We start from the raw sequence: 18,633 nt of genomic DNA, 5'->3' as shown, positions 1-18,633 counted from the left end.
CGAGTTTCTCCCATCAGGTGGTAACCTCTACCTGACCTTTAGCGAAGTGGTTTTATTCCACATTGAATTAAAATGCTGTTTGTATTGATGCCTTATTTTAAACCGAATTCTGCGGTGAACGTGATATTCATCACATGTGCAGCGGGACCTGGGTGTCCTTGTGCACCAGTCACTGAAGGTCAGCATGCAGGTGCAGCAGGCGGTAAAGAAGGCTAATGGTATGTTGGCCTTCATTGCGAGAGGTTTCGAGTATAGAAGCAGGGATGTGTTGCTGCAGTTGTACAGGGCCTTGGTGAGGCCACACTTGGAGTATTGTGTGCAGTTTTGGTCTCCTTCTCTGAGGAAGGATGTTCTTGCTCTCGAGGGAGAGCAGCGAAGGTTTACCAGATCGATTCCAGGGATGGCAGGACTGTCATATGAGGAGAGATTGACGAGGTTGGGATTGTTCTCGCTGGAGTTCAGAAGAATAAGGGGGGATTTCATAGAGATTATAAAATTCTAACAGGACTGGACAGGGTAGATGCAGGGAAGATGTTCCCAATGATGGGTGTGTCCAGAACCAGGGGTCACAGTCTGAGGATTCAGGGCAAACCATTTCGGACAGAGATAAGGAGACATTTCTTCACCAAAAGAGTGGTGAGCCTGTGGAATTCATTACCACAGGAAGTAGTTGATGCTAAAACTTTGAATATATTCAAGGGGCGGCTGGATATCGCACTTGGGGAGAATGGGATCAAAGGCTATGGGGAGAAAGCAGGATTAGGCTATTGAGTTGGATGATCAGCCATGATGGTGATGAATGGCGGAGCAGGCTCGAAGGGCCAAAAGGCCGCCTCCTGCTCCTATCGTCTATGTATCTATGTAATGTGCGGGATCTGTGTGTGTGTAACGGGCAGGATCTCTGTGTGTAATGAGCAAGATCTGTGTATATAGAACATGGAACAGTACAGCACAGTACAGGCCCTTCAGCCCACAATGTGGTGCCGACCATTTATCCTAATCTAAGAGCAACCTAACTTACACCCCTTCAATTTACCGCTGTCCATGTGTCTGTCTAAGAGTCGCTTAAATGTCCCTGATGACTCTGACTCCACCACCTCCGATGGCAGTGCATTCCACACACCCACCACTCTCTGTGTAAAGAACCTCTGACATCTCCCCTTTACCTTCCTCCAATCACCTTAAAATTATGTCCCCTCGTGACAGACATTTCCGTCCTGGGGAAAAGTCTCTGGCTATCCACTCTATCCATGCCTCTCATCACCTTGTGCACCTCTATCAAGTCACCTCTCTGCCTTCTTCGCTGCAGTGAGAAAAGCCCGAGCTCCCTCAACGTTTCTTCATCAGACATGCAGCAGACAGGCAGCCTCCTGTATTGTTGATAGACGAGGTGAGCTTGTGTGAATCTTCTCACGTGTGAGAATGCCAATCTCCGCCAATCTGCCGCTGTTGTTCAGTAACCAGCAGATTCCAGGGGCGGGATTCTCCGACCCCCCCTGCCGGGTCGGAGAATCGCCGGGGGTGGGATCTGCCCCGGGGGGTGCCCCCACAGTGGCCTGGCCCGCGATCGGGGCCACCGATCCGCGGGCGGGCCTGTGCCGTGGGGGACTCTATTCTTCCGCGTCGGCCGCTGCGGTCCTCCGCGATTGCCGACTGGGAGATGACCCCCCCCTGCGCATGCGCTGGGATTACGCCAGCACACGGTGCCGCTCCCGCGCATGCGCCAACTCGCCCCGGCCGGCGGGGGCCCTTCGGCGCCAGTTGGCGGGGTGCCAAGCCCCTTCCCCACCGGCCAGCGTGGCGCAAACCACTCCGGCGCCAACCTAGCCCCTGAAAGTGGGGAGGATTCCGCTGGAGTGGGTCACGCCGCTCCGTCCCGCCGGGACGCCCCCACCCCGCCTGGTAGGGGAGAATCCCGCCCCAGATCTCAGCAAACCTCCCATTTCAAACAAACTCGCCAATGGTCCCAATCAGAGAATCTGCACAGACAACAGTGTGAAACTACATTGAAACACTTCAATCAATCAAATGATTAATGAACAGGATCATCGGTCATGATCAAAATGCCATAATAGTCAGTAAAGCTCCCTCTACACTGTCCCCATCAAACACTCCCAGGACAGGTACAGCACGGGGTTCGATACAGAGTAAAGCTCCCTCTACACTGTCCACATCAAACACTCCCAGGACAGGTACAGCACGGGGTTAGATACAGAGTAAAGCTCCCTCTACACTGTCCACATCAAACACTCCCAGGACAGGTACAGCACGGGGTTAGAAACAGAGTAAAGCTCCCTCTACACTGTCCCCATCAAACACTCCCAGGACAGGTACAGCACGGGGTTAGAAACAGAGTAAAGCTCCCTCTACACTGTCCCCATCAAACACTCCCAGGACAGGTACAGCACGGGGTTAGATACAGGGTAAAGCTCCCTCTTCCCTGTCCCCATCAAACACTCCCAGGACAGGTACAGCACGGGGTTAGATACAGAGTAAAGCTCCCTCTACACTGTCCACATCAAACACTCCCAGGACAGGTACAGCACGGGGTTAGATACAGAGTAAAGCTCCCTCTACACTGTCCACATCAAACACTCCCAGGACAGGTACAGCACAGGGTTAGATACAGAGTAAAGCTCCCTCTACACTGTCCACATCAAACACTCCCAGGACAGGTACAGCACGGGGTTAGATACAGAGTAAAGCTCCCTCTACACTGTCCCCATCAAACACTCCCAGGACAGGTACAGCACGGGGTTAGATACAGAGTAAAGCTCCCTCTACACTGTCCCCATCAAACACTCCCAGGACAGGTACAGCACGGGGTTAGATACAGAGTAAAGCTCCCTCTACACTGTCCCCATCAAACACTCCCAGGACAGGTACAGCACGGGGTTAGATACAGAGTAAAGCTCCCTCTACACTGTCCCCATCAAACACTCCCAGGACAGGGACAGCACGGGGTTAGATACAGAGTAAAGCTCCCTCTACACTGCCCCCATCAAACACTCCCAGGACAGGTACAGCACGGGGTTAGATACAGAGTAAAGCTCCCTCTACACTGTCCCCATCAAACACTCCCAGGACAGGTACAGCAAGGGGTTAGATACACAGTAAAGCTCCCTCTACACTGTCCCCATCAAACTCTCCCAGGACAGGTACAGCACGGGGTTAGATACAGAGTAAAGCTCCCTCTACACTGTCCCCATCAATCACTCCCAGGACAGGTACAGCACGGGGTTAGATACAGAGTAAAGCTCCCTCTACACTGTCCCCATCAAACACTCCCAGGACAGGTACAGCACGGGGTTAGATACAGGGTAAAGCTCCCTCTACGCTGTCCCCATCAAACACTCCCAGGACAGGTACAGCAAGGGGTTAGATACAGAGTAAAGCTCCCTCTACACTGTCCCCATCAAACACTCCCAGGACAGGTACAGCACGGGGTTAGATACAGAGTAAAGCTCCCTCTACACTGTCCCCATCAAACACTCCCAGGACAGGTACAGCACGGGGTTAGATACAGAGTAAAGCTCCCTCTACACTGTCCCCATCAAACACTCCCAGGACAGGTACAGCACGGGGTTAGATACAGAGTAAAGCACCCTCTACACTGTCCCCATCAAACACTCCCAGGACAGGTACAGCACGGGGTTAGATACAGAGTAAAGCTCCCTCTATACTGTCCCCATCAAACACTCCCAAGACAGGTACAGCATGGGGTTAGATACAGAGTAAAGCTCCCTCTACACTGTCCCCATCAAACACTCCCAGGACAGGTCCAGCATGGGGTTAGATACAGAGTAAAGCTCCCTCTTCACTATTCACATCAAACACTCCCAGGACAGGTACAGCACGGGGTTAGATACAGAGTAAAGCTCCCTCTACACTGTCCCCATCAAACACTCCCAGGACAGGTACAGCACGGGGTTAGATACAGAGTAAAGCTCCCTCTACACTGTCCCCATCAAACACTCCCAGGACAGGTACAGCTCGGGGTTAGATACAGAGTAAAGCACCCTCTACACTGTCCCCATCAAACACTCCCAGGACAGGTACAGCACGGGGTTAGATACAGAGTAAAGCTCCCTCTATACTGTCCACATCAAACACTCCCAGGACAGGTACAGCACGGGGGTTAGATACAGAGTAAAGCTCCCTCTACACTGTCCCCATCAAACACTCCCAGGACAGGTACAGCACGGGGTTAGATACAGAGTAAATCTCCCTCTACACTGTCCCCATCAAACCCTCCCAGGGCAGGTACAGCACGGGGTTCGATACAGAGTAAAGCTCCCTCTACACTGTCCACATCAAACACTCCCAGGACAGGTACAGCACGGGGTTAGATACAGAGTAAAGCTCCCTCGACACTGTCCCCATCAAACACTCCCAGGACAGGTACTGCACAGGATTAGATACAGAGTAAAGCTCCCTCGACACTGTCCCCATCAAACACTCCCAGGACAGGTACAGCACGGGGTTAGATACAGAGTAAAGTTCCCTCTACACTGTCCACATCAAACACTCCCAGGACAGGTACAGCACGGGGTTAGATACAGAGTAAAGCTCCCTCTCACTGTCCCCATCAAACACTCCCAGGACAGGTACAGCACGGGGTTAGATACAGAGTAAAGCTCCCTCTACACTGTCCCCATCAAACACTCCCAGGACAGGTACAGCACGGGGTGAGATACAGAGTAAAGCTCCCTCTCACTGTCCCCATCAAACACTCCCAGGACAGGGACAGCACGGGGTTAGATACAGTTTAAAGCTCCCTCTACACTGTCCACATCAAACACTCCCAGGACAGGTACAGCATGGGGTTAGATACAGAGTAAAACTGCCTCTCACTGTCCCCATCAAACACTCCCAGGACAGGTACAGCACGGGGTTAGATACAGAGTAAAGCTCCCTCTACACTGTCCACATCAAACACTCCCAGCACAGGTCCAGCACGGGGTTAGATACAGAGTAAAGTTCCCTCTACACTGTCCCCATCAAACACTCCCAGGACAGGTACAGCAAGGGGTGAGATACAGAGTAAAGCTCCCTCACACTGTCCCCATCAAACACTCCCAGGACAGGGACAGCACGTGGTTAGATACAGAGTAAAGCTCCCTCTACACTGCCCCCATCAAACACTCCCAGGACAGGTACAGCACGGGGTTAGATACAGAGTAAAGCTCCCTCTATACTGTCCACATCAAACACTCCCAGGACAGGTACAGCACGGGGTTAGATACAGAGTAAAGCACCCTCTACACTGTCCCCATCAAACACTCCCAGGACAGGTACAGCACGGGGGTTAGATACAGAGTAAAGCTCCCTCGACACTGTCCCCATCAAACACTCCCAGGACAGGTACTGCACAGGATTAGATACAGAGTAAAGCTCCCTCGACACTGTCCCCATCAAACACTCCCAGGACAGGTACAGCACGGGGTTAGATACAGAGTAAAGTTCCCTCTACACTGTCCACATCAAACACTCCCAGGACAGGTACAGCACGGGGTTAGATACAGAGTAAAGCTCCCTCTCACTGTCCCCATCAAACACTCCCAGGACAGGTACAGCACGGGGTTAGATACAGAGTAAAGCTCCCTCTACACTGTCCCCATCAAACACTCCCAGGACAGGTACAGTACGGGGTGAGATACAGAGTAAAGCTCCCTCTCACTGTCCCCATCAAACACTCCCAGGACAGGGACAGCACGGGGTTAGATACAGTGTAAAGCTCCCTCTACACTGTCCGCATCAAACACTCCCAGGACAGGTACAGCACGGGGTTAGATACAGAGTAAAGCTCACTCTCACTGTCCCCATCAAACACTCCCAGGACAGGTACAGCACGGGGTTAGATACAGAGTAAAGCACCCTCTACACTGTCCCCATCAAACACTCCCAGGACAGGTACAGCACGGGGTTAGATACAGAGTAAAGCTCCCTCTATACTGTCCCCATCAAACACTCCCAAGACAGGTACAGCATGGGGTTAGATACAGAGTAAAGCTCCCTCTACACTGTCCCCATCAAACACTCCCAGGACAGGTCCAGCACGGGGTTAGATACAGAGTAAAGCTCCCTCTACACTATTCACATCAAACACTCCCAGTACAGGTACAGCACGGGGTTAGATACAGAGTAAAGCTCCCTCTACACTGTCCCCATCAAAAACTCCCAGGACAGGTACAGCACGGGGTTAGATACAGAGTAAAGCTCCCTCTACACTGTCCCCATCAAACACTCCCAGGACAGGTACAGCTCGGGGTTAGATACAGAGTAAAGCACCCTCTACACTGTCCCCATCAAACACTCCCAGGACAGGAACAGCACGGGGTTAGATACAGAGTAAAGCTCCCTCTATACTGTCCACATCAAACACTCCCAGGACAGGTACAGCACGGGGGTTAGATACAGAGTAAAGCTCCCTCTACACTGTCCCCATCAAACACTCCCAGGACAGGTACAGCACGGGGTTAGATACAGAGTAAATCTCCCTCTACACTGTCCCCATCAAACCCTCCCAGGACAGGTACAGCACGGGGTTAGATACAGAGTAAAGCTCCCTCTATACTGTCCACATCAAACACTCCCTGGACAGGTACAGCACGGGGTTAGATACAGAGTAAAGCACCCTCTACACTGTCCCCATCAAACACTCCCAGGACAGGTACAGCACGGGGGTTAGATACAGAGTAAAGCTCCCTCTACACTGTCCCCATCAAACACTCCCAGGGCAGGTACAGCACGGGGTTAGATACAGAGTAAAGCTCCCTCTACACTGTCCACATCAAACACTCCCAGGACAGGTACAGCACGGGGTTAGATACAGAGTAAAGCTCCCTCGACACTGTCCCCATCAAACACTCCCAGGACAGGTACTGCACAGGATTAGATACAGAGTAAAGCTCCCTCGACACTGTCCCCATCAAACACTCCCAGGACAGGTACAGCACGGGGTTAGATACAGAGTAAAGTTCCCTCTACACTGTCCACATCAAACACTCCCAGGACAGGTACAGCACGGGGTTAGATACAGAGTAAAGCTCCCTCTCACTGTCCCCATCAAACACTCCCAGGACAGGTACAGCACTGGGTTAGATACAGAGTAAAGCTCCCTCTACACTGTCCCCATCAAACACTCCCAGGACAGGTACAGCACGGGGTGAGATACAGAGTAAAGCTCCCTCTCACTGTCCCCATCAAACACTCCCAGGACAGGGACAGCACGGGGTTAGATACAGTGTAAAGCTCCCTCTACACTGTACACATCAAACACTCCCAGGACTGGTACAGCATGGGGTTAGATACAGAGTAAAACTGCCTCTCACTGTCCCCATCAAACACTCCCAGGACAGGTACAGCACGGAGTTAGATACAGAGTAAAGCTCCCTCTACACTGTCCACATCAAACACTCCCAGCACAGGTCCAGCACGGGGTTAGATACAGAGTAAAGTTCCCTCTACACTGTCCCCATCAAACACTCCCAGGACAGGTACAGCACGGGGTGAGATACAGAGTAAAGCTCCCTCACACTGTCCCCATCAAACACTCCCAGGACAGGGACAGCACGGGGTTAGATACAGAGTAAAGCTCCCTCTACACTGTCCCCATCAAACACTCCCAGGACAGGTACAGCACGGGGTTAGATACAGAGTAAAGCTCCCTCTATACTGTCCACATCAAACACTCCCAGGACAGGTACAGCACGGGGTTAGATACAGAGTAAAGCACCCTCTACACTGTCCCCATCAAACACTCCCAGGACAGGTACAGCACGGGGGTTAGATACAGAGTAAAGCTCCCTCGACACTGTCCCCATCAAACACTCCCAGGACAGGTACTGCACAGGATTAGATACAGAGTAAAGCTCCCTCGACACTGTCCCCATCAAACACTCCCAGGACAGGTACAGCACGGGGTTAGATACAGAGTAAAGTTCCCTCTACACTGTCCACATCAAACACTCCCAGGACAGGTACAGCACGGGGTTAGATACAGAGTAAAGCTCCCTCTCACTGTCCCCATCAAACACTCCCAGGACAGGTACAGCACGGGGTTAGATACAGAGTAAAGCTCCCTCTACACTGTCCCCATCAAACACTCCCAGGACAGGTACAGCACGGGGTTAGATACAGAGTAAAGCTCCCTCTCACTGTCCCCATCAAACACTCCCAGGACAGGTACAGCACGGGGTTAGATACAGAGTAAAGCTCCCTCTACACTGTCCCCATCAAACACTCCCAGGACAGGTACAGTACGGGGTGAGATACAGAGTAAAGCTCCCTCTCACTGTCCCCATCAAACACTCCCAGGACAGGTACAGCACGGGGTTAGATACAGTGTAAAGCTCCCTCTACACTGTCGCCATCAAACACTCCCAGGACAGGTACAGTACGGGGTTAGATACAGAGTAAAGCTCACTCTCACTGTCCCCATCAAACACTCCCAGGACAGGTACAGCACGGGGTTAGATACAGAGTAAAGCTCCCTCTTCACTGTCCACATCAAACACTCCCAGCACAGGTCCAGCACGGAGTTAGATACAGAGTAAAGCTCCCTCTACACTGTCCCCATCAAACACTCCCAGGACAGGTACAGCACGGGGTTAGATACAGAGTAAAGCTCCCTCTACACTGTCCCCATCAAACACTCCCAGGACAGGTACAGCACGGGGTTAGATACAGAGTAAAGCTCCCTCTCACTGTCCCCATCAAACACTCCCAGGACAGGTACAGCACGGGGTTAGATACAGAGTAAAGCTCCCTCTACACTGTCCCCATCAAACACTCCCAGGACAGGTACAGTACGGAGTGAGATACAGAGTAAAGCTCCCTCTCACTGTCCCCATCAAACACTCCCAGGACAGGTACAGCACGGGGTTAGATACAGTGGAAAGCTCCCTCTACACTGTCCCCATCAAACACTCCCAGGACAGGTACAGCACGGGGTTAGATACAGAGTAAAGCTCACTCTCACTGTCCCCATCAAACACTCCCAGGACAGGTACAGCACGGGGTTAGATACAGAGTAAAGCTCCCTCTACACTGTCCACATCAAACACTCCGCACAGGTCCAGCACGGAGTTAGATACAGAGTAAAGCTCCCTCTACACTGTCCCCATCAAACACTCCCAGGACAGGTACAGCACGGGGTTAGATACAGAGTAAAGTTCCCTCTACACTGTCCCCATCAAACACTCCCAGGACAGGTACAGCACGGGGTTAGATACAGAGTAAAGCTCCCTCTACACTGTCCCCATCAAACACTCCCAGGACAGGTACAGCACGGGGTTAGATACAGAGTAAAGCTCCCTCGACACTGTCCCCATCAAACACTCCCAGGACAGGTACAGCACGGGGTTAGATACAGAGTAAAGCTCGCTCTACACTGTCCCCATCAAACACTCCCAGGACAGGTACAGCAGGGGGTTAGATACAGAGTAAAGCTCCCTCTACACTGTCCCCATCAAACACTCCCAGGACAGGTACAGCACGGGGTTAGATACAGAGTAAAGCTCCCTCTACACTGTCCCCATCAAACACTCCCAGGACAGGTACAGCACGGGGTTAGATACAGAGTAAAGCTCCCTCTACACTGTCCCCATCAAACACTCCCAGGACAGGTACAGCACGGGGTTAGATACAGAGTAAAGCTCCCTCTACACTGTCCCCATCAAACACTCCCAGGACAGGTACAGCACGGGGTTAGATACAGAGTAAAGCTCCCTCTACACTGTCCCCATCAAACACTCCCAGGACAGGAACAGCACGGGGTTAGATACAGAGTAACTCTGTGATTTGATTGTGTTTCGGTAATTTTGAAAGATTTTTGCTCATTCTGGTGTGTCTATTTCAGCTCTACTGTACAAACCGATTGATCGAGTAACTAGAAGCACTTTGGTTCTCCATGTGAGTATTGACGGTTTGCTGTTGCACCCAGGAGGAGGCCCTTCGAACCTGCTCCGCCATTCATTCATCCAACTCAATAGCCTAATCCCGCTTCCCCCCATATCCTTTGATCCCCTTTGCCCTAAGTGCGATATCTAACTGCTTCTTCAAACATACAGACTGGATTCTCCCCCGCCGAAATCGATTCGGCGATCGGCCGGAGAATCCCAGTCCCCGACCAAATCGGGTTGGCGCTGCTCTCGCGATGGTCCGCCCTCTCCAAAGCGGCCGACTCGGAGTGAACGCCACGTATCAATGGCCTCAGGACTTTGCTTGAGACCCGCCCCCAGATGCTCTGCCCCAGACCGGCCGAGTCTATCCCATCCGTCGGGAAGGCAGCGTGAGGCTGCGGGCTCAGTCCAGCGCTGCCTACAGTTGGGGGAGGGCGATCCACGGGCGGGGGGAACTTTATCAGGGCTGGGGGCACTGTGTCGGGGGGGGGGGGGGGCAGTCCGGGGTGCGCGAGCCGGCCAAGGGGGGGGGGGGGGGGGCACTAATTTGCGGGCCGGGACCACGAGTGGCCTCCGCCATGTAGTACGGTGTAGTCACTGCAGGCAGCCGCCATGCGCGTACGCGGCCACAGACTCGGCAATTCTCTTGGCTGCATCGGCAGCTAGAGCCGGCGCTAGCCCCCAGCTACACGGAGGATCGTGGCTGTTTTACGCCATTGCTTCGGGTGTAACGGTTAGGTGGATTGGCCATGATTAATTGCCGTTAGTGTCCAAAATTGCCCTTGGTGTTGGGTGGAGGTGTTGACTTTGGGTAGGGTGCTCTTTCCAAGGGTGCTCCTCCTTCTGCACTGTAAATTCAATGATAATCTATGATTAATCTAGGACAAAGGTTCGGCACAACGTCGTGGGCCGAAGGGCCTGATCTGTGCTGTATTCTCTATGTTCTATGTAATTCACCACCGTTCCCAGGCTGGCGTGGGGACATAGCCCAGAATCGGAGAAACCAGCCCACAATGTTTTGGTCTCAACTACTTCCTGTGGTAACGAATTCCACAGGCCGACCACTCTCTGGGTGAAGAAATTTCTCCTCATCTCTGTCCTAAATGGTTTACCCCGTAGCCTCGGACTGTGACCCCTGGTTCTGGACACCCCACCATCGGGAACATCCTTCCTGCATCAACCCTGTCCAGTCCTGTTAGAGTTTTATAGGTTTCTATGAGATCCCCCCTCATTCTTAACTCAGCAAATACAATCCTAACCAACTCAGTCTCTCCTCGTACGTCAGTCCCGCCATCGCAGGAATCAGTCTGGTAAACCTTCGCTGCACTCCCTCGAGAGCAAGAACATCCTTCCTCAGAGAAGGAGACAGAAACTGCTCACAATACTCCAGGTGTGGTCTCACCAAGGCCCTGTACAATTGCAGCAACACATCCCTGCTTCTATACTCGAAACCTCTCGCAATGAAGGCCAACATACCATTTGCCTTCTTTACTGCCTGTTGCACCTGAGCGCTTACCTTCAGTGACTGGTGTACGAGGACACCCAGGTCTCGGTGCACATTTCCCTCTCCTAATTTATGGCCATTCAGATAATAGTCTGACTTCTCGTTTTTGCTACCAAAGTTGATAACCTCGCATTTATCCAAATTATACCGCATCTGCCATTCATTTGCCCACTCACTCAACTTGTCCAAATTACACTGAAGCATCTCTGCATCCTCCTCACAGCTCACCCTCCCACACAACCTGGTGTCATCTCCAAATTTGAAGATATGACATTTTGTTCCCTCATTTAAATCATGAATATATATTGTGAATAGCTGGGGTCCCAGCACCGATCCCTGTCGTACCCCACTAGTCACTGCCTGCCATTTGGAAAAAGACCCGTTAATTCCTACTCTTTGTTTCCTGTCTGCCAACCAGTTTTCTATCCATCTCAATACACTTCCCCCAATCCCATGCACTTTGATTTTACACACTAATCTCTTCTGTGGGACTTTGTCAAAAGTCTTCTGAAAGTCCAAATCAACCACATCCACCGGCTCCCCCTCATCAACTCTACAGTTATACCCTCAAAGAAAGTGTGGGTGGATGAGGGAAGATTGAGGAAGAGGGAAGATTGAGTCGCAATGTGGAAACCCAACGTTAACCGGACATGAGAAGAAGGGGTTTCAGCAACGGTTTCCCTTCCTCGCTCCTGCTTTCTAGAGAATCTCGAGTCACCCATCCCACCTTCACCAATCCCCCTCAGTCCTGCCGGTTCTGGGATAAATATTGGCCCATATTGGAGAAAACAGCCCCTGCTTTTCTTGAATAATATTATCAGAAAGGACAGAGGGGAACTTCATTAATGCCTCATCGGAAAGACAGCACCACCGACTGTACTGCTTTCCCTCAGTACTGACACTCTGACAGTGCGGTGCTCCTTCAGTACTGACCCTCTGACAGTGCAGCACTCTCTCAGTACTGACCCTCTGACAGTGCGGCACTCCCTCAGTACTGACTCTCTGACATTGCGGCACTCCCTCAGTACTGACCCTCTGACAGTGCAGCGCTCCCTCAGTACTGACCCTCTGATAGTGCGGCACTCCCTCAGTACTGACCCTCTGACAGTGCAGCACTCCCTCAGTACTGACCCTCTGACAGTGCAGCACTCCCTCAGTACTGACCCTCTGACAGTGCAGCACTCCCTCAGTACTGACCCTCTGACAGTGCGGCACTCCCTCAGTACTGACCCTCTGACAGTGCAGCACTCCCTCAGTACTGATCCTCTGACAGTGCAGCACTCCCTCAGTACTGACCCTTTGACAGTGCAGCTTTCCCTCAGTACTGACCCTCTGACAGTGCAGCACTCCCTCAGTACTGACCCTCTGACAGTGCAGCACTCCTTCAGTACTGAATCTCTGACAGTGCGGCACTCCCTCAGTACTGACCCTCTGACAGTGCGGTACTCCCTCAGTACTGACCCTCTGACAGTGCGGTACTCCCTCAGTACTGACCCTCTGACAGTGCGGTACTCCCTCAGTACTGACCCTCTGACAGTGCGGTACTCCCTCAGTACTGACCCTCTGACAGTGCAGCACTCCCTCAGTACTGACCCTCTGACAGTGCAGCTTTCCCTCAGTACTGACCCTCTGACAGTGCAGCACTCCCTCAGTACTGACTCTCTGACAGTGCGGCACTCCCTCAGTACTGACCCTCTGACAGTGCGGCTTTCCCTCAGTACTGACCCTCCGACAGTGCGGCACACTCTCAGTACTGACCCTCTGACAGTGCGGCACTCCCTCAGTACTGACCCTCTGACAGTGTAGCACTCCCTCAGTACTGACCCTCTGACAGTGCAGCTTTCCCTCAGTACTGACCCTCTGACAGTGCAGCACTCCCTCAGTACTGACTCTCTGACAGTGCGGCACTCCCTCAGTACTGACCCTCTGACAGTGCGGCACTCCCTCAGTACTGACCCTCCGACAGTGCGGCACACTCTCAGTACTGACCCTCTGACAGTACAGCACTCCCTCAGTACTGACCCTCTGACAGTGCAGCACTCCCTCAGTACTGACCCTCTGACAGTGCAGCACTCGCTCAGTACTGACCCTCTGACAGGGCAGTACTCCCTCAGTCCTGACCCTCTGACAGTGCGGCACTCCCTCAGCCCTGACCCTCTGACAGTGCGGCACTCCCTCAGTACTGACCCTCTGACAGTGCGGCACTCCCTCAGTACTGACCCTCTGACAGTGCGGCGCTCCCTCAGTACTGACCCTCTGACAGTGCACCACTCCCTCTGTACTGACCCTCTGACAGTGCAGCACTCCTTCAGTACTGAATCTCTGACAGTGCGGCACTCCCTCAGTACTGACCCTCTGACAGTGCGGTACTCCCTCAGTACTGACCCTCTGACAGTGCGGTACTCCCTCAGTACTGACCCTCTGACAGTGCGGTACTCCCTCAGTACTGACCCTCTGACAGTGCGGTACTCCCTCAGTACTGACCCTCTGACAGTGCAGCACTCCCTCAGTACTGACCCTCTGACAGTGCAGCTTTCCCTCAGTACTGACCCTCTGACAGTGCAGCACTCCCTCAGTACTGACTCTCTGACAGTGCGGCACTCCCTCAGTACTGACCCTCTGACAGTGCGGCTTTCCCTCAGTACTGACCCTCCGACAGTGCGGCACACTCTCAGTACTGACCCTCTGACAGTGCGGCACTCCCTCAGTACTGACCCTCTGACAGTGTAGCACTCCCTCAGTACTGACCCTCTGACAGTGCAGCTTTCCCTCAGTACTGACCCTCTGACAGTGCAGCACTCCCTCAGTACTGACTCTCTGACAGTGCGGCACTCCCTCAGTACTGACCCTCTGACAGTGCGGCACTCCCTCAGTACTGACCCTCCGACAGTGCGGCACACTCTCAGTACTGACCCTCTGACAGTACAGCACTCCCTCAGTACTGACCCTCTGACAGTGCAGCACTCCCTCAGTACTGACCCTCTGACAGTGCAGCACTCGCTCAGTACTGACCCTCTGACAGGGCAGTACTCCCTCAGTCCTGACCCTCTGACAGTGCGGCACTCCCTCAGTCCTGACCCTCTGACAGTGCGGCACTCCCTCAGTACTGACCCTCTGACAGTGCGGCACTCCCTCAGTACTGACCCTCTGACAGTGCGGCGCTCCCTCAGTACTGACCCTCTGACAGTGCACCACTCCCTCAGTACTGACCCTCTGACAGTGCAGCACTCGCTCAGTACTGACCCTCTGACAGTGCAGCACTCGCTCAGTACTGACCCTCTGACAGTGCAGCACTCGCTCAGTACTGACCCTCTGACAGTGCAGCACTCCCTCAGTACTGACCTTCTGACAGTGCGGCACTCCCTCAGTACTGACCCTCTGACAGTGCGGCACTCCCTCAGTACTGACCCTCTGACAGTGCGGCACTCCCTCAGTACTGACCCTCTGACAGTGCAGCGCTCCCTCAGTACTGACCCTCTGACAGTGCAGCATTCCCTCAGTACTGACCCTCTGACAGTGCGGCACTCCCTCAGTACTGACCCTCTGACAGTGCGGCACTCCCTCAGTACTGACCCTCTGACAGTGCGGCACTCCCTCAGTACTGACCCTCTGACAGTGCGGCACTCCCTCAGTACTGACCCTCTGACAGTGCAGCGCTCCCTCAATACTGACCCTCTGACAGTGCAGCATTCCCTCAGTACTGACCCTCTGACAGTGCGGCACTCCCTCAGTACTGACCCTCTGACAGTGCGGCAATCCCTCAGTACTGACCCTCTGACAGTGCGGCACTCCCTCCGTACTGACCCTCTGACAGTGCAGCACTCCTGCAGTACACGTGGGGAGTGTGATCTTGAGTTTTGTTCCTTAGTCTCTGTGGTGGGAACTTATCCACAATCTGTTTCCGCTGAGGTGCGAGTTGCTGATTGAGAGTTTAAGCGTGTTCTCGTGTAAATCCATGAGGCCATATTATGACGTGTGTGTCTTAATTTAACAGAGTTTGTGTGTGTGTTTGTAGGACCTTCTGAAACACACCCCCACAGAGCATCCTGACTATCCCTTACTGCAGGACGCACTCCGAATCTCCCAGAATTTCCTGTCCAGCATCAATGAGGAAATCTCTGAGCGGCGGACGCAGGTGTGGCTGGCAAAGGGGGAGGTGAGTTATTGTGGACGGGGCAACAATTGGTGTGTGGTCCCTGACCTGAGGCAGCAGCCGGGTCCCGGGGCAGCACCGGGCGACAGGGGGGGTTCTGTCAATAACCAACCCACCCAGCACCCCCCTGTGTGATCCCCCCCCCCCCCAGTGCGATAACAACCCCCCCGCCGTGTGGTATCTCCCCCCAGACCCCATCCCCATGTCAGTAATTACCCCCAGACTCCACCCCGTGTCAGTAATTACCCCCAGACCCCGCCCCGTGTCAGTAATTACCCCCAGACCCCGCCCCGTGTCAGTAATTACCCCCAGACCCCGCCCCGTGTCAGTAATTACCCCCAGACTCCACCCCGTGTCAGTAATTACCCCCAGACCCCATCCCCATGTCAGTAATTACCCCCAGACTCCACCCCGTGTCAGTAATTACCCCCAGACTCCACCCCGTGTCAGTAATTACCCCCAGACTCCACCCCGTGTCAGTAATTACCCCCAGACTCCACCCCGTGTCAGTAATTACCCCCACACCCCATCCCGTGTCAGTAATTACCCCCAGACTCCACCCCGTGTCAGTAATTACCCCCAGACCCCACCCCGTGTCAGTAATTACCCCCAGACCCCGCCCCGTGTCAGTAATTACCCCCAGACCCCATCCCCATGTCAGTAATAACCCCCAGACCCCGCCCCAATTCAGTAATTACCCCCAGACTCCACCCCGTGTCAGTAATTACCCCCAGACCCCGCCCCGTGTCAGTAATTACCCCCAGACCCCATCCCCGTGTCAGTAATTACCCCCAGACTCCACCCCGTGTCAGTCATTACCCCCAAACCCCACCCCGTGTCAGTAATTACCCCCAGACCCCATCACCGTGTCAGTAATTACCCCCAGACCCCGCCCCGTGTCAGTAATTACCCCCAGACCCCACCCCGTGTCAGTAATAACCCCCAGACCCCGCCCCGTGTCAGTAATTACCCCCAGACCCCATCCCGTGTCAGTAATTACCCCCAGACCCCATCCCCATGTGAGTAATAACCCCCAGACCCCGCCCCAATTCAGTAATTACCCCCAGACTCCACCCCGTGTCAGTAATTACCCCCAGACCCCGCCCCGTGTCAGTAATTACCCCCAGACCCCATCCCGTGTCAGTAATTACCCCCAGATCCCGCCCCGTGTCAGTAATTACCCCCAGATCCCGCCCCGTGTCAGTAATTACCCCCAGACCCCGCCCCGTGTCAGTAATAACCCCCAGACCCCGCCCCGTGTCAGTAATTACCCCCAGACCCCATCCCCGTGTCAGTAATTACCCCCAGACCCCATCCCCATGTCAGTAATTACCCCCAGACCCCATCCCCGTGTCAGTAATTACCCCCAGACTCCATCCCCATGTCAGTAATTACCCCCAGATCCCACCCCGTGTCAGTAATTACCCCCAGACCCCATCCCGTGTCAGTAATTACCCCCAGACCCCACCCCGTGTCAGTAATTACCCCCAGACCCCGCCCCGTGTCAGTAATTACCCCCAGACTCCACCCCGTGTCAGTAATTACCCCCAGACTCCACCCCGTGTCAGTAATTACCCCCAGACTCCACCCCGTGTCAGTAATTACCCCCAGACCCCATCCCCATGTCAGTAATTACCCCCAGACCCCATCCCCATGTCAGTAATTACCCCCAGACCCCGCCCCGTGTCAGTAATTACCCCCAGACCCCGCCCCGTGTCAGTAATTACCCCCAGACCCCATCCCCGTGTCAGTAATTACCCCCAGACCCCATCCCCGTGTCAGTAATTACCCCCAGACCCCGCCCCGTGTCAGTAATTACCCCCAGACCCCATCCCTGTGTCAGTAATTACCCCCAGACCCCATCCCCGTGTCAGTAATTACCCCCAGACCCCGCCCCAATTCAGTAATTACCCCCAGACTCCACCCCGTGTCAGTAATTACCCCCAGACCCCATCCCCATGTCAGTAATAACCCCCAGACCCCATCCCCATGTCAGTAATTACCCCCAGACCCCGCCCCGTGTCAGTAATTACCCCCAGACCCCACCCCGTGTCAGTAATTACCCCCAGACTTCACCCCGTGCCAGTAATTACCGCCAGACTCCACCCCATGCCAGTAATTACCCCCAGACCCCACCCCATGCCAGTAATTACCCCCAGACCCCACCCCGTGTCAGTAATAACCCCGAGACTACACCCAGTGTCAGTAATTACCCCCAGATCCCACCCCATGTCAGTAATAACTCCGAGACTACACCCAGTGTCAGTAATTACCCCCAGACCCCACCCCATGTCAGTAATTACCCCCAGACCCCACCCCGTGTCAGTAATAACCCCGAGACTACACCCAGTGTCAGTAATTACCCCCAGACCCCACCCCATGTCAGTAATTACCCCCAGACCTCACCCCGTGTCAGTAATAACCCCGAGAATACACCCAGTGTCAGTAATTACCCCAGACCCCGCCCCGTGTCAGTAATTACCCCCAGACCTCGCCCCGTGTCAGTAATTACCCCCAGACCCCGCCCCGTGTCAGTACTTACCCCCAGACCTCGCCCCGTGTCAGTAATTACCCCCAGACCCCGCCCCGTGTCAGTAATTACCCCCAGACCCCGCCCCGTGTCAGTAATTACCCCCAAACCCCGCCCCGTGTCAGTAATTACCCCCAGACCCCGCCCCGTGTCAGTAATTACCCCCAGACCCCGCCCCGTGTCAGTAATTACCCCCAAACCCCGCCCCGTGTCAGTAATTACCCCCAGACCCCACCCCGTGTCAATAATTACCCCCAGACCCCGCCCCGTGTCAGTAATTACCCCCAAACCCCGCCCCGTGTCAGTAATTACCCCCAGACCCCGCCCCGTGTCAATAATTACCCCCAGACCCCGCCCCGTGTCAGTAATTACCCCCAGACCCTGCCCTGTGTCAGTAATTACCCCCAGACCCCGCCCCGTGTCAGTAATTCCCCCAGACCCCGCCCCGTGTCAGTAATTACCCCCAGACCCCGCCCCGTGTCAGTAATTACCCCCAGACCCCACCCCGTGTCAGTAATAACCCCCAGACCCCGCCCCGTGT

General features: G+C 54.1%; 1 protein-coding gene across 1 annotated transcript in view; it reads left to right on the top strand.

Moving 5' to 3' along the window:
- abr (ABR activator of RhoGEF and GTPase) overlaps positions 1 to 18,633 on the top strand; it is a 134,541-nt gene that overhangs the window by 60,002 nt on the left and 55,906 nt on the right. Inside the window, exons 6-7 of the mRNA XM_072470152.1 lie at positions 9,863 to 9,915; positions 15,425 to 15,565. Coding sequence (XP_072326253.1) covers positions 9,863 to 9,915; positions 15,425 to 15,565 — 194 coding nt within the window. The remainder of the gene's footprint in view (positions 1 to 9,862; positions 9,916 to 15,424; positions 15,566 to 18,633) is intronic.

Source organism: Scyliorhinus torazame, chromosome 12 (assembly GCF_047496885.1).
Source record: "Scyliorhinus torazame isolate Kashiwa2021f chromosome 12, sScyTor2.1, whole genome shotgun sequence".
Taxonomy (NCBI): domain Eukaryota; kingdom Metazoa; phylum Chordata; class Chondrichthyes; order Carcharhiniformes; family Scyliorhinidae; genus Scyliorhinus; species Scyliorhinus torazame.
The sequence above is the reverse complement of the archived record's forward strand: the minus strand, read 5'-3'. Positions and strand labels throughout refer to the sequence as shown.